General features: G+C 39.3%; 1 protein-coding gene across 1 annotated transcript in view; it reads left to right on the top strand.

Moving 5' to 3' along the window:
• LOC148506141 (uncharacterized) overlaps nucleotides 1-24,022 on the top strand; it is a 121,937-nt gene that overhangs the window by 80,732 nt on the left and 17,183 nt on the right. Inside the window, exon 16 of the mRNA XM_088447193.1 lies at nucleotides 6,912-7,038. Within this exon, the coding sequence (XP_088303319.1) occupies nucleotides 6,912-7,038 (127 nt within the window). The remainder of the gene's footprint in view (nucleotides 1-6,911; nucleotides 7,039-24,022) is intronic.

Raw genomic sequence — 24,022 nt, forward strand, 5'->3', positions numbered from 1 at the left:
TCTTCAAGGCCAAAGGTTTTTTGGCCTCTTTGATTCAGACGATGCTGAGGGCAAGGAAGCCTGCTTCCGCCCGCAATCTATTGCATAATTTGTAATTCATTTTTTTCTTTGGTGTTCTCACAGATAATGTGGCCCTAAGATCTTCAAGGTCGCGTGAATACTTGCTTTTCTTCAGGTGGGATTAAACTTAGATCTTCACCTGGCTACCTTGAGAGTTCAGGTTTCTGCATTGTCAGTTCCAATTCAGAATTGCCCATCTGCCTTATGTTAGAACATTCCTGCAGGGGATTTTCTGGCTGCAACCTTCATTTTTCCCCTCGGTGGCACCATGAGATTTGACTTTGGTTCTCAGGGCATTGCAGATGGCTCCCTTTAAACCTTTGGATATGATGGATGTAAGATGGTTGACAGCGAAGACACTTTTTCTCCTCGCTATTGCCTTGTAGAGTTTCTGACTTAGCAGCTCTGTCATGTCACTCTCCATATTTGATTTTTCATCAACATAGAGCTGTCCTCCATATTAAGGTGGGTTATCTTCTTAAGGTGGTTTCCCATTTCCATATAGATGAGAATGTTGTAGTTCAGACCTTTCAGTCTTCAGACCTGTCTACAGGTGAAGCTTCCCTGGATGTTGTTCGAGCCCTTCATATTTACATGGATCGTACAAGCTCCATCAGGAAATCAGATTTGCTCTGTGTTCTATGGGTTTCACAAATGAGGCTGGCCAGCAAACAAACAGATTTTGGCTTGCTGGCTGCATATGACTATTTCTCAGGTCTATACACAGGCTGATCTCCCTGTCCAAAACAATGTGACAGTACATTCTACTCTGTGAGCCTGTCATGCTTGGTTAGACATGGCACCTCGATTGAACAGCTGTGCAATGCAGCCACTTGGTCATTTGTCAATACTTTTATCAAATTATATGCATTTGATACTTTTGCCTCCCAGAATGCTTCCTTTGGGTGGCAGATTCTCCTCTCTGTGCAGGAGCGTCCCCACCCTTAAGGGAACTGCTTTAGGACATCCCCAAGGTAGATCTTGTGGACCCTATGGACCCTGAAGAAGAAAATTTAAGTTATGGCATAACATACCTCAGTTAACTCTTTTTCTTTAAGTTCAATAGGGTCCACAGGGCAACCACCCTGATGCACCTGGTCTCAGTTGGGATCTGTTCTTTTGCTTTTTTTTGTATCACTGATTCCCTCTTTGTATGTTGAGTGTTTCTTGTGTGCGATGTACTTCCTTCTCCACTTTTCGCCTCTTGCCATTTGTTTACAAACTGAATGCCTGTGGCAGAGGGTGGGGTATATAGGGAGGAGGACCAGTGCATGCTGGGAGCTTCAAAGCTGGAAGCTGTTTGGTGCAATGGATTGTTTCCACTACATACCCCAAGGTAGATCCTATGGAGTCTATGGACCTCGAAGAAAAAGTGTTAACTGAGGTATGTTATACGATAACTCTAATTTTTTTATAAATAAATACAGAATAACACACTGCGCTACCACTTACAGTGTCACAAGAATTTTTATGAATTAGAAAAGAATAACACACTGCTCTACCACTGACAGTGTCACAATATTTTTTACAAATACACTGTGTTTTCCACTTACAGTGTTACAATATTTTTACAAATACACTGCATTTCCTCTTACAGTGGAACAATATTTTTTCTGAATATACTGCGTTTTCCACTTACAGTCACAATATTTTTACTAATATACTGCGTTTCCACTTACAGTGTGACAATATATTTTACGAATACACTGCGTTTCCACTTACAGTGTGACAACATTTTTGTGCAGATATATATATATATATATATATATATAATTCTCAGAAATAAGGGGCGCACTTGAAGTAGGCAATTTTTCTTTATCTTTATTCCAGCATCATAGTGCACAATTAGTTTATAGGCATTACGATCCCCCTATGGATCTTTGTCAAGATGAACTAATTGTGCCCTATGATGTTGGAATAAAGATTTTTTGCCTACTTCAAGCCTGGAGAGAGCACTCCTTATTTCTGGGAATTGTATGGTACCCCTGGCAACAAGGATATGGAGCAGCAACGCAGCAGACATTAATAGAAATGAACACACACACCACACCCATATATGAGTACGTATATATATATATATATATATATATATATGTATATATATATATATATATTTATTCAGTAAATGGTTTGTACAATGTCCTATTTTAATATATTTTTAAATTATATGGGGTACCTTTGGTGTGCTACAACTTTGAATATTTAATTGAATAGGAGAAATTTCCACCACCACTTAGGGGGATTTATTGCAATATTAGCTGTTAGTCAAAAACAACCTTCTAGTTACTCTTCAAATCACCATTTGTTTATGTTTTGGGTATTATTCATAAAATAAAAGCCCTGTGGCAGCCCATAATTCTTATACCTGAATATTTTATCATTGATATATTAACAGAGGTAAAAATATATAAAACAATTTACAATACAAATCAATATCTACATAGCATAAAGTAACTTTTAGTAACCTTCCGCAGTACAGAAGTATAGATGGTATCTGTCACTTACACCCTTATGGGTGTGAGCTCTTAGGTGGACCTATCATGTGATAGGTGCAGGTGTTTCAAAGTGATGACCCTACGCATTTCATCTACCTACAGGACTTCTTCAGGGGTAAATACTTTAAAAAACAGAACATATGGTGATAAATACAATTGCATATTTACAGTATATAATAGATATATACATAGTCATGTACAGTAATCGAATTGATTAATATTTATACAACATGAAGACAGAAGAGAAGGTTCATGTAACGGAAGTTTATCCAATGAAAGGATTAACAATGGCTACCGACAACAGACACATAGTAAAAGTACATACCACAAATGGAACTGGTCTGAATTAACGCTCAATAATTTGGAACTAATTAGAACACTCAGTAGTATAAGCTTTTTTTCATCCCTTGATAGGGAGAAATTCCTAGAAAGGCTCTTAGAATCCTAATAGGAGATGCAGACAATTAATATTACATTATAAGATTTGGTGTTTATTTTCAATATAGTCACATGTTGAGAGAAATTTTTTTTAAATAATTTCATGAAAATTAAGTATATAACCCGTATATTGTAGTGATTGGGTCTAAATACCCCTCAATAACATAAGTTTATTTTCTCTCCCTTAGTTGCAAAGGGACCAAAAAATGTCTCTCCAAAATGTATTTAAAAAGTAGAATATTCATACTACTTTATAGAAGCTAATGTTAATTTTCAATATATTCATTAGAAAAATAGGATTAGTACATACCAAGTAGTCTCTTATAACGAGTTTACTGGAACAATTAGATGGATGTTTCTCAACCAATAAATGTAACCTAGTGTATAATGCACAGTATTGTACCTTTGTTATTCTAAGTATATTTAATTTAATGACATCATAAACATCCATATTTATTTAATGAGAAGGATACATACAGATTCCTTAATAGCAATTTAAATATGAAGACGTATCATATACTCCCAATGTGTAAAAACGATGAGTGCCAAGCAAGCATTAAAACCTAATGTGAAGGATAATAGTATTATATTAATGAAATTCCTCCCTTAGTGGGTTATTTGGTTTTCTCTAAGGGGCAGTGATAGTAATTCAAAAGTATGTATCTATTATCAACATATATATAATATATTGAGACTATACTGTAGGGGTATGTATAGCCCATAATAGATATTTAGAAACCATATAATTATAATGCATGTTAATACATTTGTACACATAAATGTTATACACATAATTATAATGTGTACTTCAGATTTCCAAGCATAGACCCAGTATCTTTGTTACTTATACAGAAGAATCCATACATAATACTGCATAGTTTATATATCCATATTTACAATAGTATATAACAGAGTTTATAAAAGATATGTATTTAACAAAGGCTAGTGTAGTCCGTATAGCCATAGTTTACAATTAGAGTTTCCAAAAATAATCTTTAACAAGGGCTAGTAAAAAGTCTTTTATATAAATGTATTTATTATATATTTCACTTGATTTCTTTTTAAACCAAACTCATAACTTTTATTGATTTTTTTTGTATCTTTAAATATAATACAATTTAGATTAAAACACAATTATATGTGAAGTAAAATGTCTACATATTTTAGTATACTATATTAATTTATGTCAGTTTTCCTAAACTCATCATCTGTATTTGACAAAAATAAGACCATCATTTTTTGTAAAAAAAAAAAACCTTTAAGGTCCATACTCCTAATTGCATTTCCTGTGGTTTTTGCAGCCATAAAATATACTTCAAAATACAGTAATTCAGTAGATAGTTAAGTTAATCTATATGCAGACATGAACCAGGGAAACAAAGGTTTACCTATTTACTCTGCTTGATTTGTACAGATAATTATCCAGGGTCATTGTAATCAGCCCATGTCTCCTAACTGTTTGGAAAGGCATTTCAAAAACAATAGTGAGATAATTAGCATGTTCATGCCCAATAGTTAGATTGGCATCATTCATATTTTACAACCTTTAATTAAATAATATATTTACTTCACATATACTTAGCCACATTTACCAGACAATCTCCAGAACTACATTCAATAAACTGTGTTATACCTTGAAAATCTCCTATAGTTTAGTAAGTGCACAGAATAACAAAATTGAAGAAAAGTTTTTCAGATGACCTTCCCTCAATTACCTTAGATTGACAAACAAATAGTTCTTGTATTGATTTCTGAAGTGAGCAATATTCAAATTATTATTATTGCATTATATTAACATCTTGACAATTCCATAAATGTGACATATAATGTTATATAAGAGGTTTAGGTAGCAATATATAGTTAATACTTCAAAGTATTATAGATCATGATGAATAAGGATAGAGAATATGACACCATTCTATACCTATTTAATATAATATAATTGCTATGATGACCTGATGCTAGATTTGTAATCTGCATATTTAAATAAGGTTAAATATAAAACATATTGTTATTTGAATTTGTCAAATAAATTAAGCAAATGTTATTGCTAATAAGGTGCACAAATCTGGTTTGGGAGCATAGGTGGTATATAAGTAATTGCTATGAGTTATAGGTTAGTTAAGATACAATAAAATATTAAAATAGATTAATAACAAAGGAAATATAACAAAATTACACAGTAAAGAATGCATTAATAATTATATTCAATCTAGATCAAATTACAAATAAATAATGGTATATTTTGGTTACCTAATATATGGCTAGGAACATAGGCCCTCATTCAGAGGCGGTCAGAGGATGCAAGCGGTCGCTCAGAAACTGGGCGGCCGCTTGCATCCTGACCCGCCACCTCTGTTTCGGTCGTTAGGCTGTGGGTTTACACCCACAGCTCTAATGACCGCTAGGTTGATGGTGGCGATGGTCAAGGACCATCGCGACCATCGAGGCTTACGACGAGACCCTAGGGTAGGGTTTCACTTGTCGTAAGCCCCGGAGAGCTTCTGGCTCTGTCAGAGCTGGAAGCTCTCCACTGACATCACTAGTGATGTCAGTGGGGCCTCCCCCAAACGGCAGGCGTTCCCATGGGAATGCCTCCATTTTGGCTGCCAGCCCCCCGGCCCGCCTTCCAAATGGGGCGAGCTGTCAATCAACAACGACAGCTCGCCCCCTTTGGAAAGAGACCCGCTACGACCGGCGCTGTCGGTCGTAGCGGGTCTCACGCATGCACACGAAGGAGCCGGCTCCCTCGTGCGCATGCGCACTGGACAAATATCGAGGCAGCCGTATGGTTGTAGACCGTATGGCCGCCTCTGAATAAAGCCCATACTGTAGTCAAAAAGGACAGGCAATATGTTACTATTATCACAAACAAAGTGACACATTATTTTGGGCCAGATTTTTGTTAATAATTTGGAGCAAGGGACACCCCACTCTTCCTGTTTGGATATCTATGTATCATTTTTTTTAAAAGAGGGCACTCCATTGATCTGCTCTTACAAGTAAACTAATCAATTTTCATATAAACATAGCTTTTCAGTGGAAGCCTCCACCATTATGTTGTTATTATTATAATAATTCAAACACATGGGATATCAAAATTATAGATTTTTTTTGCACACATATTCATTTAATGAAAAATCTATCTATAGCATAATTTAAAGTTAATGTGTTATGCATGTTGGTTGTGTCTATATGAAATGTATATAGTAAGTAACTTACATAAAAAATAATAATTACAATTTTTGACTAAAAAAAATATTTAATGTTAAATATCTTGTTTTTATTTATAACATATAATCGTATCAAGTTTAAGCTATTTCATTGGTCACTCATGATTTAAATACTTATTCAATATATTTTTTTTTACAATAGCATATAAAAGTATTTCAATGTAATTTTTAACTATCAGTAAATTCACATGATAATGTTTCTATTCAGCAGAACATGTCTCCAAACCATATACTCCTAAACACATTTTGCAGCTGTGACATTAACAATCATGTAACAAATATAATTTGGTATTTTCAGTCAATCCAAAGAAGCCACTCCATTGTATTCTATGCTCTCTCCAATTGTCATTAATACAACCAACTGACTCATTGGAGCCAACACAATTGCACTTTAACTAGCAATTAACAAAGATTCAGCGGATAGTTATGCCATTTTACAAAAAAAATCTCATGTGTTGTTAAAATATATACAGACTGCTAACATCTCAATGCATTTGAAATATATTTATTTATTTAACATTAAATAATTTTTTACTCGATTTGTAATCCTGTGTAAATTGTATACATATACAGATGTAAGAGGTCAGAACTTAACTTTTTATAGAACAACAGTTTTTAGCAGCTGCAACCAAAAGGTAAATGCGGATTCATTTGTATTTGATATCGTGTCTATTGTTATCTTTAGGATTCTTCCATTTTCCGAGCAGCTATACATGCTGGACTACTTACCAATGATGGGAGACAAGTGACAGTGAGGAAGACTCAGGGCCAGACTAGTTATAGTGGGTCCACAAGGAATGGAATAACAACCAGTAACTATGGAACTTGGTCTTGGTCATTTATAATTCTACAGCAGGTATTCCTCTACCAAGTAATAGTGAGAGACATACTATGAGCTTTGCAACATACTGCTCACAGTATATAGCACTGATGTAATTTTGAGAAATGAAAACATTTGCTGTATTGTACCGTGGTGTTAATTAGTAATGTTTGTGACCACTTGCTCTTACTACACAAATACTTTATATTATGACTCAAATTTAGTTTTTTATGTACATTACCACTGCATTGGTTCTCTAGTAAGTATCTGAAAGTATCTGAATATATATTAAAAATATACCTTACTGCATGATTATCTGCAAACAGTTATACTTATTGAAGTTTAAAAAGTGTATATTTAGCATGTGCTTTATGGTAAAAATAATATACTGTAAAATATATTATTTATTTACATAGTATGGAAAATGAGGCACATGGTAATACTTAAAACTTTAAGGCATAAGGGGCTATACAGCCTCATATGACACTCAACTGGGATAATATACAGGTCTCCAAAAAAATAATGTTGACATACTCAAATCAACATGAATGACCATGACACCATCCCAAAAAGCTGCCTGCAGGGTACATTGGTACTTGCAGATCAACATCAGCTGGAGAGCCATAGACTACCACCCATTGTCCTACAATTCAGAGACTGATAGTATAGTCCTCATTGCTATGAAAGATGTTTTTGCAATTGCCAATATCAACTTTTAGTTTGGCATTATTTAGATTACTGTTAGGTACTGGCAAATGGAAAAATCATTCACTCTTCCCCTCTAATAGGCCATCAGAAGCTCACAAATAGAATACAAAGCATTAATCAAAAAATACATTGTTTTACTTAGCTTTGATGAATAAGGATAGCATCCAAACTATAGACTCTGTACCTGTGCACACATCCCAGTTACCATGTATCCTCAAATTAGAGACCAATTCACTTCTAATATAAACTTCACACATTACTTCACATAATGAAGTTTCAACCCTACACATTTTAGATACTTTCCAATCATAAAAAGAGATAATTAAGATTTAATACCTTTAGGCAGTTGATTGCAGCAGACTCTAATTATAAAATATGAAAACAATGTGGCATTAACACTACATAAAATGCTTAAATTATAAATCTATATTGTTTATATTCAAGCACAATAAAGAACAGAATGTAATTTATATCCAAGGATTTCAATATAAAAAGAAAATATTCACTTATTCTCTGATTTTGGAAATGCATAATTATAGTTAAATATTTTTTTTATTTATAACGAAATTGTATCAAGGTTAAGCTGGGTACTCACTGGCCGATATATCGGGCGCTCAATTGATCGGCCAATATATCGTGCCCCTGTCGGCCCGTGTGTACAGACAATATGTCTGTGAACAACTTTGTTCACAGACATATCGCATTGGCTGTGCTGCACAGCCAATGAACAGATATGTCTGCAGACTTATCTGTCCATTGGCAAGTGTGTACAGGCGATCAGCCAATCACCTCTACACAGGGGTGCAGAGAGAGTGGGGGGAGCTGTGAGCAGGTACTACTTACCCCACTCCGGCACAGCTCCCCATCCCCAGCAGACCAGCACAAGCTGCTGTGTGCTGGGCTGCACTCAGAGACTTTCCGAGGCTGCTAAAGCAGCAGCCCGAACAGTCTCCTATGCCAAAGGGGGGAGTGATCATGCTGATCATGCCCCCCTTTAGCTGTGCCCCGGGCTGAGGGGCACACAGCACCCCCCTCCCCAGCACCGCAATTTTTTTTATTTATTTTTTTCCGAAGGGGGCGTGGTCACACATTCCACGATTAGGCCACGCCCCCAGCCACCGGGACCCGCTGCAGCACAGATGATGGTCGATCAGTGTTTATGAATGCCCATAATCTGCAGATATATCTGCATGTCACTCAATCCGCAGATATATATTTCAGGTGTGTACCCACCTTTAGTCTATTTTCATTGGTCACTTATGATATAAAGGCTTTTAAATAATTATTTTTTAGAATAGTATATAAAAGTATTTCAAAGTATTTTTTTGTTATCAGTAAATTCACCTGAGCATAGTTTCAAAGCATATACTTCTAAACACATTTTGCAGCTTTGACATCAACAAATCATGTAACAAATATAACTATGTATCTTCAGTCTATCCAAAGGAAAACACTCCATTGTATTCTATGCTCTCTCCCATTGTCATTAAAGACAGGCCAACATACTCATTGGAGCCAACACAATAGCACCTTCTCTGGTAAACAACAAAAATTCAGTAGTTATTATGCTAGTTTACAGATAATATCTTTCCATGTATTGTTAGAAAGAATATATACAGAATAATAACATCTCAGACAATTCTAAATATATTGAAACATTTTAATTGTACATTGCTTACTAAAACTATAAATATAACAGCATAAACATTGGTGATGTGACATTTATCTTTATAATAGAAGCACAAAAACCTATGCTATCAGTGTATAAAAAATAGATATAAATATATAGTATATTCATATAGGGTGTGTACATATCTCTGTGCCATAATTAGGGGAGTGTGTCTGGTGATGGCACACAGAACACAGGTTCTATGGGGAACCACCACTGCTCCATGACTCTTGTCTTTGGCTAGCAGGGAGCTGCTGCAACGCTGCTGTTCCATCCTTAAGATGCTCCAGACAGGCACCCTAGAGCCCATACAGCCAATCAGAGTGTCCTCAGGATGCTCATGTCAGCACTGCACCTAACGGTGCTGCCGCCCCCCCCCTCTGTGTGATATCATAATGATGGGTGCTTAGGGGGCAGGCTGGCACAGTGCACATTTGAGCCCTGTTATGGCACTGATATATATAGATAACTATTACTATATAGATATATAGCTATATATGTACATAAACATATTATTTACTTTATTTTCTAATAGCATACCCTATTATTTATGTGAACACAGTTTATACTAAAACTTTAGGTCATGCATTAGCGCTGCAGGACAGTTGTAAGCTTTAAACAAAACATATCATTTTTAGCTTTCATTCATGAGAGATACTGAAGTATTTCTGTTAAAAAAACAAAAATAGACTTTTGGTTCCAGCAGCGATGAAGATGGCTTGAGGGTCCCACCAAAGAGTGTCCCATGCTGGATTCCAGTATTGTGTACAGTTGTCAAAAGGCATAATAGAGATCAAACAGGTCAGGGGGGAGCACTATACAGGATATACAGATGGGGAACAATATAGATGAGGGGACATAATATTGGAAAGACAGATGAGGGGGCCACAAAATAGGATTTATAGATATACAGAGATTGATCCTTATACGGGGCAAATGGAAAACACCTAGGCATCGTGAGTCTATTTCCCATGTCCATTCTTCCTGTGGTGCCAACGGACAGGAGACCCTGGGGCTCTCAGTCAATTAGCAGTCGCTGTCATAGAAATTGCCCTCTGATTGGCTTAGAGTGGTTTGACTCTTAGACAATCAGTGCTATAGTGCATGAAACCACATGAGTCCTGCCATTTGGTTTGCTATACTATATACAGTCTTGCTTGGACCTCTGTAGTCCCACTGTAAAGAACAATATGATTTTGTATATTTGACACATTAACACTACACCCACTACCACCAGGGGTGCAGGGAATAGCCCTGGACTTTAGAAAGTTGACCTCGGGAAGGGGTACTCCATTTTATATTTGGGGTCCCCAGTTTCTAAGGATTGCCTGATCTGGGCTGTCCAGTTTGGGACTTAATAATGGAAACCACTGCTCTGTTCCCTCTTGCTATGGCATTACTACCTCAGTTGGTTTAGCCTGGTGCTGGTTTTAAAAATATACAGGGAACCCCATGCCAGTTTTACCCCCCAATTTTCCTGTATCAGACTAGGACATGTCATGGATTTAGAGGGGGACTCCATGTGTTTTGTTTTTTTAACTATTTAATTGTTTTTAAGTCTAGTATGCCTGCACAAATCTTAATGATCTGTGCTGTACTTCTTCCAAACTTGCCTGCCTTAGGCAGATATATTAAATTGTGTGGTCTATTTCTATGTTGATATTTGGTAAATTTTTCAGTCGATTTCAAAACCGACCACTAGTAAAGCTCTGGTTTCTTTTGACATCTATGTGAAAGTATTAATTGTTGGGCCAAAGTTCTAAACTTTTCTAAAGTCAAATTTTTGGTCAATTTGGTGTGGAATTTTACTTTAGTAATCTCCGATTTGCAAACTAGATGGCAAATTGCACAAAAATGCAAAATCAACCAAAATTTACCTTTAGTAAAGTTACTCCCTAGACTCTGAAGTATAATACATTTTCTTTTTTCTTTTTTAGGTGACACACAAAGCTTGTCTACTTGTCAATAAAGATGGTCCATGATGCTCTAATTTAAGTACAGATTTTTTTTCCTGCTTTACCAAATTAAAGAATGGGAACTGGATTATGTTTACATGCTCCATGCCAGCTGGATTTCATACATGGACTGTACACATTCTGCAAGGATCAAGTTTACATGCACCATGCCAGCTGCATTTCAAACTGGACTTACACATTCTACAAGGACTACTAAGGGAGTTCTTTTGTACTATGAAAGAAACAAATTAAAAACCTTTTCTGGGCACTCTTATTGTTTGTCTTATGGAAGGACCAAATATAAATCAATAATAAATATTTTCATCAAAACAGTTTATTGTCCAATATCTTTTGCTCTCTTTCTTATGTCGTAAAGAGCTGAGGCAAATATATGGGTTTCACTGTCATATTCCCTAAGGATTGTTACAGAGTTGCATCTACAGATGTGTCCTTACACAACTTTGCTGCAGTCAAGCTAAAAAGCTCCTCACTGTGCACCAGGTCCCAATAGACTCTACTAGTGCCAGGTGACTATTTTGCGTTCAATGCGATGTGACTATGATGCACCAGCAGACTGTGCTGATTAATTTGATATGTGAAACCTGTATATTTGTGTGCACCTGAGTCCCTGAATATGTATATTAGGGATGTGCAGGCTCGGATAGGTTCGAGTTTGCACGTGGAGTTCGGATTTTTCCCTCCAAAAAAACGGAACTCAGAACGAGGCAAAACGTCATCTTACATGGACGAACATCATCATTCCTGGTCTTTTGTCCAGGAATGATGATGTTCGTCCATGTAAGATGACGTTTTGCCTTGTTCTGAGTTCCGTTTTTTTGGAGGGAAAAATCCGAACTCCACATGCAAACTCGAACCTATCCGAGCCTGCACATCCCTAATGTATATGAAGTGCTACAATGTAGCTGTTGCAGCTTTTTTATGTCAAGTTCTGTTGTGCTTCATATACAGACTCAGGTGCACTCAGATATACAAGTGTTGCATATCCAATTAATCAGCACAGTCTCCTGGTGTGTCCTAGTCACATTGCCTGATGCTAGCAGAGTAGCATGGGACCTGGTGGCTCACTCACACAAGGCAAGTCACTCTGCATGGCATATTGAGACTAGATGTATAAGGACACATCTGTATAGTACCATAGTTATATTTCACTGATTGCTAATGAGAGAGAATAATTGTTAGTTATTTGTTATACTATGAGCATAGGGCCTGATTCAGACCCGCTTGCAAGCAGGTTGATGGTGGGGCATTATGCACACGTGGTGTGCACAATGTGCATGTGCAAGCCCCAAGCAAGTGAGAAATTCACTCGCTCTGGGGCTTGCTACAAATGGGGCGGCAGTCGATGTTGATCAACAGCTCACCCCGTTTTGTAGGCAGGGAGGGGGGGTGGCTGGCCAAACGGAGGCGTTCCCAAAGGAATTCATGACATTGGAGGGCGGCCCTATTAGAGCCGGAAGCTTACTGGGACTTGCGGCAGACCAGACCCTACCACAAGGGTCTCGTCGCAAGCCCGATGGTCACGATTGTCGCGACCATCGCGACCATCACCTGGCCACTCGCAAAAGCTGTAGGTGGTCATCCACAGCTTAGCAAGTGGCCAGGAGGCCAGTTTATAAAAAAAAAAGTGGCCACACTGATTCAGAGACAGCGCTCGCTTTTTGGCCATAGTCCACAAAATAGCAGAATTCAAATAAGGAAACAAAAAACAAGTTCTTACATTCACTCAAATGTGTAAATAAAAAGTTTGTGAAACAAATTGCTATAATAATGATACATTGTAATGTGTCCACAAACAGAATGGATAATGTGATGTTAGTGCAAGATGAATGTCAAAGGAAGAAGGTTAAATAGAAACATTGGCAGTATCTTTCAATGGCAAAATGGGCTGGAAAATTAACACATATCATCAGGAGTTCTACTAGAAAAATTGATTACATCCTAAACAGATCTGGATTAAGATTTGTGGGGGCCCCAAGGTAATACGTTTGTGGGGGGCTCTAGCAATAAAATTATATACCACACAGTACCCGTCTTATTCACATTATGTCAGTGTGCCCCTAGTTTAAACATTATGCCATACAGTATGCCCAGTATATCACACAATACCTACCAGTATATCAGAGTGTCCACATTATCCAACACAAACTCTTAGTATTATTATTATGCAACACACTGCCACCATTATGCCACACAATGCTGCCAGTATTAATATTATGCACCAAAGAGCCCCCTCATTATGCCACACAATGCCTTTAGTTTTAATATTATGCCCCACAGAGCCCCTCCATTGTGCCAAACATTGCCTTTAGTATTAATATTATGTCCAGTTTTTCCCAATATGCCACACAATTCAGAATAGATTGCCCTTTTAAGCAATCATATGTGGTGTTAGGCAGTCTTCTTCATGGAGCATGGATGTAGAGAGCAGTTGTAGAGTGGCCATGAACTCCTGAGTGGGGGGGAATGAAAAATGCAAAAAATATTACTTGCAGTGCTGCAAAGCTGTAAAGGGAGTGCCTGCAGCTGCACATGGGGTACAACAGCTGTTGCACCCACAGAATGGCCCACCTCCTTCTAGCTCTCTGCCCTTGATTTTGCTACCTACTTTACAACTAAAATTGTCTCCATACATCAGGATATCAAATCCCACCTTGAGCATGTTGTTTACAAGCACCTTACCACCTTTCTTTCCTCCCACTCCCTCCTTGACCCTTTTCAGTCTGGCTTCCATTCTCTCCTCTTCACTGAAACTGCCCACACAAAAGTCAGCATTGACCTCTTTGCTGCTAAATCCAATGGCCACTACTATCTACTCATTCTCCTTGACATCTCTGCTACTTTTGACACTGTGGAAAAGCCTCTCCTTCTTCAAATGTTTCACTCCCTTGGTCAACGTGACACTGCCCTCTCCTGGCTATCCTCCTATCTCTCTGACCAATCCTTCTCTGTCACCTCCTTTGACTCCTCTTCTCCCCCACAGCCTCTTACAGTAGGTGTTCCCCAAGGTTCTGTTCTTGGACCTGTTCTTTTCTCACTCTATATGTCCTCACTAGGTGAACTCATCAGCTCATTTGACCTCCAATATCATCTCTATGCTGATGATACTCAGATCTACCTTTCCTCCCCTAACCTCTCCCCATCTCTACTCACACGTATCTTCAACTGTCTCTCTGCCATCTCTTCCTGGATGCCCCAGCGATTTCTTAAATGTAGGCCTGTATTCAATTCCAGGTGAAACCCGTTATTGATGATAAATATTCACCTATCATATAATTTTCGCCTTTTGTCATTATCCCCATATTCAATTACATTGACTTTTCGCCTGTGCAAAAAGTTAATGTAAAAAAATGGAGATAAGTTTTCTCCAGCCTTTAGCTGGTAAAAAATGTGCACAATTAGGGTTTAGGGGTGCAGGCTTAAAAAAAAAAGCCAGCACCCCTCGGAATGGACCCTAAAATCAATGTGTATCAAAAAAAGTTTTTCAAAAAAATCGTGAAACCACAAAAAATATTTAAAATTTTGGGGTTAAAAAAAAAGTGAAGACACTTGTAAAATAGCTAATAGCTAAATTCAATCCATAGGAATTCCCATATATGCGGCAGGTGTTTTCTTCATTGTGGTTAGTAGCAGCAGGTGCATTTTTGAAGAAGTTTTCAAAATCATTTTAGGGACTTAAAAATATGCTTGCACCAATTTTCATGTACCCCAAATTTGATGGCCATAGTTATTTTTCCCCAAAATAATTGCTAAATGCTCTTCTGCATCACCTTCTTCAAAGCCGCAATTATGCACCTGCCACTTCTATTTAAAAACCCGACTTCCCTTCAGCAGGCAAAAACGGGGGTAAACATAGTGATCCCCCATGTCTGGACATCTTTAGGGGTGTGATAGGATGCTTTCCCAAAAATGTTCTATTGTTTTACAGCTCCCAGTTTCTCCGGGTTCCGTTTTCGCGTCCTTTGAAATTTAATACAGGAAATATCAGGCATACGCACGATACATTTCCACCTGGAAAACAGGTGAAGGAGGCAAGAAATCCAGCAGGCGAAAAGTCTGGACTTTTTGCCTCAAATTGAATACGGACCTTAATATGTCTAATACTGAGCTGATCATTTCCCCACCCCCTAACATAACCAAACTTCCCACCATTTATTTATCAATTGATGGCAGAACTATTTCCTTTAGCCCCAAAGTGCGCTGTCTTGGAGTTATCCTGGACTCCACCCTCTCCTTCAAACCACATATCCAGAATTTCTTGCAGTCCTGTCATTTTCATCTTAAAAATATTTCCAAGATTAGACTCTTTCTAACCCAGGATACCACTAAAACCCTCATACACTCATTGGTCATCTCCAGATTGGACTACTGTAACATTCTCCTATCTGGCATCCCCAACTCCCTTCTCTCACCTCTCCAGTCTGTCCTCAATGCTGATGCACAGCTCATCTTCCTCTCAAAATGCTCTACATCTGCCTCACCTCACCTACAAGCTCTCCACTGGCTCCCCTTCCCTTTTAGTACCCAATTTAAGGTTCTCACACTCACTTAAAAAGCCCTCACCCATTCCTCTCCCATTTACATCTCAGATCTCATCTCACTTCACTCTCCTGTCTGCCTTCTTTGTTCAACAAATGCATGCCACCTCTCATGCCAATTGATTACTTCCTCCCACTCCCACCTCCAAGATTTTGCCTGCACTGCTCCCCACCTTTGGAACTCTCTCCCTCTTCCCATCAGACTATCCAACTCTCTACAATCCTTCAAAGGGGCTCTTCAAGCTTTCATCTTAACTTGCTGCTATATACTCCTTCCTCCCTGCCTACCCCATCTTTGTCACACCTGTTTGTCTATGCCTCCCCTTTAGAATGTAAGCTCTTATGAGCAGGGCCCTCTACCCTCCTGTTCTCTTCCTTACTCTACTTTCATCTACTTCTTACTCCCCACTAGGGCACCTAACACTTGGTTACTTTGCTTTGTTGCTTATCTGGGTGTTATGGTCACGAATGTAGCAATGTATATTATCCTTGTCCTGTATTGTATTGTACTTAAAGTCACTGTAAGTCAACCTATTTGTTTATGTACTTTGTAAGGTGCTGTGGAACACTTGTGGTGCCATATAAATAAATAATAATAATAATAATATTAATAATAATAACTTGATGGCAGGGAGCATGTATACTCAGGAGGAAGTCTCTCCCCATAAGTGCCAACTGCTGTTAGTGGGACTATGTTATCTGTAGAAGGCACCCTACCTCCTGCAGATCATAGTCCTACCCATAGCAGCTAGCACCTATGAGGATAGACTTCCTCCTTAGTGCACATGACCCTAGACCTCATGTCCCCTCCTTTCTACTGCTGTACAGGGGGCATTGGTAGCCGCACTGGGGACAATGTTCCTTTTAGCTGCTCAAGCCAGGCTCCTGCTGGGCCCCTCCAAAAAGCCCAGGCCCCAATAATTAAATCCCCCTCTCTTGGTGCCCCTGTACGGGAAATATTAGATCATCCTGATTATATAGTCTCCAGTAGAACACAATATACCACTTACTAAGTAATAAGTAAATAACATACATTTCCATTATATGCAAAATATAGTAAGCAATATGTACAGTAGTCTTCTTAAATGAGATGTTGAAAAGGGGATTCACAGAGAAGAGTTACTATGGAGCAGGTAAGTAGGTAACAGACATTTTCAAAAAATGTATAATTAGGATCATTGTAGTGAGCAATTTTGGTTTACCATATGTTGATACTAGACTTTTTACCTTATAACAATATACTATAACAATATAATTGTCTACTACAGTATAACAGATAGAGAAATGTACTTCACTGGAATTCCTAGCTGCCACCAGACTAAAGCAGCTTATTTATTGCTAACATAGATGATACATCCAACATCCAGAAACATTGCCGGACGTAGACACCCCCGTGGGTTCTCCATTCATTGGAACTCATCACAACAGCAGCAATTATTCCTGCTGGATGGCCGATGCTGTTCTGGTGTGTTCATCATTTATTTCTACTGCTTCTAGCTATTCATATAGAATCACTTCAGATTTTACAACGCAATGATGGATATTGTACAAACACTGGAGTTTCATGGAGGAGATCGACAATGAAAAGGTTGACAATGATTTGTTGACACCAAAAGTTTGACATGAAAGAAGGTCAACATGACAAAAGGTTGACAGTAGAGAAGGTCGTTAGGTACAAAATGTCATTAATGATGTATTCAGCCCCCTAGCACTGAAAACCGAGCACTAGTGTGTTAGCTAAAAAAGGAGAAAGTAAGCATGAACAGTATAATCATAAAATTCATAAACAGAATGTTTACAGTCATTTTGGAGAAGGGTAAGACAATAGGAGGTCTAGTGGCTGCTTGGCGAGAGGCCACTTATACCCTGATTGGGCTGTGGTTCCTGCTATAGCCTATCTATCCCTTTCTGAAGGCAGATAGTTATGCTGCATTCCTATTCTTCTCTCAGATTCCAGCAGCTTCTAGTAGGGACTTGGTGATAGCCACATCACTTTCTGATGCCAACAGACATTGGTAATTCTTTGTGTCTCTGGTCGCGATCACTCCAGCTAGTGCCTGCTTGTATGCTCCTACTTCAACCAAAGCATTTCACATCACTAAGAATGCTTTGTCAAGAATAGTTGGTGGGATTTAGTATGCTCCTTAATAAGATAATTTAATTGGAAAAAAAATAGATATGGCCAGAACCAGAAGTCCAATAAAAAGCCGAAACCTCATGTTCCTCTAAGCCCAATAATAAAAACATTTAAACATTTTGTAAAAATTGTTGGGCTCTCTTCAAATTGAAAGTGATATGTATGAATGCATAAGATGTATATCTAGTACTGATGTTTAAATTTATATAAATGCTTTTAGCTCGATATCTATAATGAGCCAACATGGTTCTAGGGTTTTCAGTTAATTAATCCATCTTGTCTAGTTTTTCTTTATAGAGGTCATCAGGTCTTCTCCTCTCCATTGGGGGGGTTGTTTTTTGAATACCGATGAATTTTAATTGTTTTGCACCCTTATTATGTTTTCTGTGAAGTGGGATGATAAGCTGGGAGTTTTTAGTGCTTTTCTTATATTGTAGAGATGTTCTGAAACTCTATCTCTAATTTTCCTTTTTGTTTGGCCTACATACTGGATGTTTGTCAGTTAGGTTTTCTTGTTGTTTAGCTTAAATGTTTACCTGGGATTTCCAGGGGAAGGAGCTATACATCAATGTATGGTGCTATTTAGGTCAGCTCGGGGTGAGTGTGGGCTTATCCGGTGACTTTGCGGTCTTGATAAAGGTCTCTTTTTGACTAAAATGTTGACTGACTCCTTGTATTGATGGACTTGAGTTAATAAATTGTGTCTATTTTTTCAATATTGTGAGTGTCCACTCCTCCTCTGGAGGTATATATATATATATATATATATATATATATATATACTGTAGCCACAGTTCTGTCGGCACTCTGAACAATGTTGAGTCAACGTGATCCTGTGCCAGAATCAGAGATCATACACCTTCAAAGACATGAACGGCACTATGACACAAATATATAGTATAATGCTTTGTATTGTAAAATCAAAGCATTATACTATATATTTGTGTCCTAGTGCCATTTATGTCTTTGGAGGTATATATATATATATATACTGTATATAAAAAAAAGTCAAAGTCAGCCGGCACTCCACAGAGTACACGATTATACTTGCCCTGTTGCCATCCGAGGTATGGTGACCTTAGGTATAGGAAAGAAAGAACAGCAGCACTCACAGGACTATCAATAAATGATTCTGGACACAGCAGTGTAGTTTATTATATGAATGATGTAGACAGTGCCATAGTAAACCAGTCTTTATCACACAGTTTAGCAGAACTCAGTTGTATTTGACACTCCCAATGGATATATTGGGTGTCACCTCAACCCTAAGTAAAAAATAGGCAATGGTAAGTGGCCTAAATAAACAAATTGCAAGACAAAAAATAGGGTGATAGCAACCTCTGGTGTCCCAAGCCTGTTAAAATATAACATCAGTTTTATTTAGTAAAAACAAATCAGGCAACAATTACTCCATAAAATATCACAGTAAACATAGGCTAGAAATATATATATATATATATATATATACATATATACTCTGCTTCAAGGTTAGCACTCACACACAATAGGTACAACATGGGGTTGATCCTCAGTATTCACCCCAATAGGGGCTCCACAGCAATAGTTGTAAATAAAAAGAGTGCACTCACCAGAGCTTACAAAAGAAGAATAAAGTTTTATTCACATCAATCCATATCCATATAATGTTTCAGTCTACTATGAGACCTTCCTCAGATCCAGACAGCAAGCCACCAAGAAATAAACAATCACCTCTATGACTTTGCCCCCTTTAAATACCATCCAGTCACCCCAATTAGTGAACCTCATGTGATACCACCGGAAGTGACATCAGAAAAAATGCTCACCCCAGAGATCCAATAAACAGCCTGTACCCTACCAATACTATATGTATCATAGTACCTAACCTACGCTGTTCATATTCCTCCTGCAGGAGCCATCAAAGTGGTGAGTAATCAAAACAACAAAAGCGGAAGTGCATGCCGTGGTACTTCCAGTTTACATATCAGCACGATCAGCATAACCTCGGCCCTTACCATGGTAGGTATACAATCGGGAAGCCGGCTGCTGGAATCCCGACAGCCGGCTTCCTGACTGCTTTATCCCAGCATGGGATAAATGACCGGCATCTATATCTAGATGCCTGTCATTTCCCTGATGCTGGGAGACAGGTGCCCGGCATCCCGATCGAGGGGATGCCAGGCGCCGCGATCGGACAGCCACGGAGTGGAGGGTTAGGTATAGGGCATCCAGGGGGGACTTAGGGTTAGGCACCCCCTCGGGAGGGATAGGGTTAGGCTAGGGGGAGGGAGGGTTAGTGTTAGGCACCCCCGGGGGGACTTAGGGTTAGACACCCCCTCGGGAGGGATAGGGTTAGGCTAGGGGGAGGGAGGGTTAGGGTTAGGCACCCCCGGGGGGACTTAGGGTTAGGAACCACCATGGGGGACTTAGGTTTAAGCAGCGGGGAAGGGGGGGTTTAGGGTTAGGCACTTAGAGGGGGGATTAGGGTTAGGCACTTGGGAGGGAGGTTAGGGATAGGCACCTCTATGGAGGGTTAAGGTTAGGGGGTTAGGTTAGGTTAGTTTATACTTACCTTAGCGACGATCAGGAATTCCAGCGCTGTCGGGCTTCCACTGCCGGGAACTCTGCTTTTGTTGGCCAGGCGCTGCCAGGAATCAAACCGGCGGTATTTCGTACCAATTCCCCATGGTAACCCAGGCCAGGATGTGCTCATCATGGAGCCCTGCGTGGTCTCCTTGGAAACCAAAGGCAACAACAAAGCAATAAGACAAACACACTAACAGTGAAATATTAACCCCTGAGGCATACCTAAGATTACATGAAAAAGCAATGACTACCCGGGTCAGGATCCACGAGGGTAATAACTGACTGGTACACAAGGGACATAATTAAACATTCGTTCCCATCACCAAACATAACAAGGTCTTACAGGTTAAGGCACAATACAAATAAAAAAATAATAAATAATAATAGAAAACACAAAAACAATGGCACCAGGACACATGTTAAATAATACCGAAAAATAGTGTGAGCACAATACTGGTTGAACAGTGGCCACTCCAACACTAAAAAATATGAAAAAATTACCATGCAGAAATATATACATATATATATATATATATATATATATTTATACAAAGAATCTCAATATGCTGGCACTCTACTTTCCAACTGCATACTCCGATGCACAAATTCACATGAGAATACCATACAAAAAAAAATGGTACTCAGAGACGGCAAGTAGAAAAAATATCACCGCTGTATTAGTCAAACGTTTCCCCCGTCATCAGGACTCCACATACAGATACAGATTGTATCTGCCATTTATTTTTGTATGGTATATATATATACACACACATATTTGAATTAGGGGTGTGCACCGGCCACTTTTCATGTTTTGTGTTTTGGTTTTGGATCTGGATCTTTCTTCATGTTTTGGATCTGTATTGGTTTTGCCAAAACCACCCTTCTGTGTTTTGGGTTCTGGGTTTTGTGTTTTGGATCTATATTTTTTTTTAAAAAAGCATAAAAACAGCTAAAATCACAGAATGTGTTGGTTTTTCTGCTCCTATGCTATTATTAACCTCAATAACCTTAATTTCCACTCATTTCCAGTCTATTCTGAACACCTCACATAATAGTGTTTTTATGTCCTAAAGGTTTCACCGAGGTAGCTGGATGACTATGCTAACGACACAAGTGGGCGGCACAACCACGTGGCCCATCTAGTGAGTGACACTGCAGTGGCAGACAGGATGGCAGTTTGAAAAACTAGGCCCCAAACAGTACATAATTCAAAGAAAAAAAAGAGGTGCAAGATGGAATTGTCCTTGGGCCCTCCCACCCACCCTTATGTTGTATAAATAGGACATGCACACTTTAACAAACCAGTCATTTCAGCGCCATGGTCTGCCACATGACTGTGGCTGAAATGATTGGTTCGTTTGGGCCCCCACAAAACAAGCTGGCAATTAATATGTCCCTGCACAAACTGGCTCTACGGAGGCAAGATGTCGTCCTCCTCCTTCTCATTCACTGATTCCTCACCCTCTTCAGTGTTGTATACATCCTCTTTCTCACAGAGTATTAATTCGTCCCCGCTGGAATCCACCACCACAGGTCCCTCTATACATTATGGGTTCTGGTCTTCCTGGAAGAGTTGATAATTCATTTTTATGAACATCATCTTCTCCACATTTTGTGAAGCAACCTCCTACGCCTTTCGCTGACAATGTTCCCGGCTGCACTAAACACTCTTTCGGACTACACACTGGAGGGGGGGCAACTCAGGTAAAAATAGAGCCAGTTTGTACAGGGGACTCCAAATTGCCTCTTTTTCCTGCTAGTACAGGTACGGACTGTCTGACATGCCTATTTGGATGCTGTCACCGATGTAATCCTTTAACAGACAGATGCACGCTTGTTGCTGCTGCTTTGAGGATGCAGGTGCAGCTACAGCCCACACGATTCACAAACAGAAAGAAAAAGAAGAATTTTTTATTTTTTGTGGAGTGCACTTTGAGGGTTACACCACCCTTTAACAGACAGACGTACGCTTGTTACTGCTGCTTTGTGGATGCAGGTGCAGCTACTGCGCATACATTTCACACACAAACACGAAAAAAAAGAAGATTATTTTATTTTGGTTGGAGTGTACTTTGGGGGTTACACCGCCCTTTAATAGACAGATGCACGCTTGTCACTGGTGCTTTGAGGATGCAGGTGCGGCTACTGTGCATACATTTCACACACAAACACAGAAAAAAAGAAGATTATTTTATTGTGGTTGGAGCGCACTTTGGGGGTTACACCATCCTTTAACAGACAGATGCCCACTTGTTGCTGCTGCTTTGAGGATGCAGGTGCGGCTACTGCGTATACATTTCACAAAGACAGAAAAAAAATATTTTTTTAAATTTTTGTGGAGGTACTTTGGGGGTTACACCACCCTTCAACAGACAGACACACGCTTGTCGCTGCTGCTTTGAGGATGCAGGTGCAGCTACAGCCCATAGAATTCACAAAGACAAAAAAAAAAGAATTTATTTTTTTTTGGAGTGCACTTTGGGGGTTACAGCACCCTTTGACGGACAAGCCAGCCGGCCCTTTACTTATGGGACACAGGCGCACACTTGGCGCTGCTCCTTTGTTGATGCACGTGCAGCCACAGTGCACACAATTCACAGACACAGAAAATATTTTTTTATTTTGTTTGGAGTGCACTTTGGGGGTTACAGCACCCTTTAACAGTAAAGCCAGCTGGCCCTTCACTTATGACACATGCGCTCGCTTGGCGCTACTTTGTTGATGCATGTGCGGCTACTGCGCACACAATTCACAAACACAAAAAAATATATTTTTTTATTTTTTTTGGAGTGCACTTTGGGGGATACAGCATGCCAGCCAGCCCTTTACTTATGGGACACAGGTGCACGCTTGGCGCTGCTCCTTTGTTGATGCATCTGCAGCCACAGTGCACACAATTCACAATCACAGAAAATATTTTTTATTTTATTTGGAGTGCACTTTGGGGGTTACAGCACCCTTTAATGGACCAGCCAGCTGGCCCTTTACTTATGACACAGGCACACACTTGGCGCTACTTTGTTGATGCACGTGTGGCTACTGCGCTCACAATTCACAAACACAGAAAAAAAATATTTTTTTTTGCACTTGGGGGGAGCACCCCTGATGGACAGAGCACCCCCTGGACAACACTACAGCACCCCTTTAGGACTGGGACACTGCACAGGACTTTGGAGTGGACACAGCCCCTATGGACAACTGACTGCACAACACAGCCCAGCCAGCCCCTATGGACTTTGGAGGAGTGGACACAGGGCCTGATTCAGAGCCGGATGCTCTGAACGAGCGCCCGCTCTGAATCAGGGCATTTGGGGGTTTTTTGGAGCGTCCTCCTGGACGCTTGCATAGCTGTGGGTTACGACGCACAGCTTATGCGAGCGTCCATG

Source organism: Taudactylus pleione, unplaced genomic scaffold (genome assembly GCF_031769625.1).
Source record: "Taudactylus pleione unplaced genomic scaffold, aTauple2 ptg000423l, whole genome shotgun sequence".
NCBI lineage: Eukaryota > Metazoa > Chordata > Amphibia > Anura > Myobatrachidae > Taudactylus > Taudactylus pleione.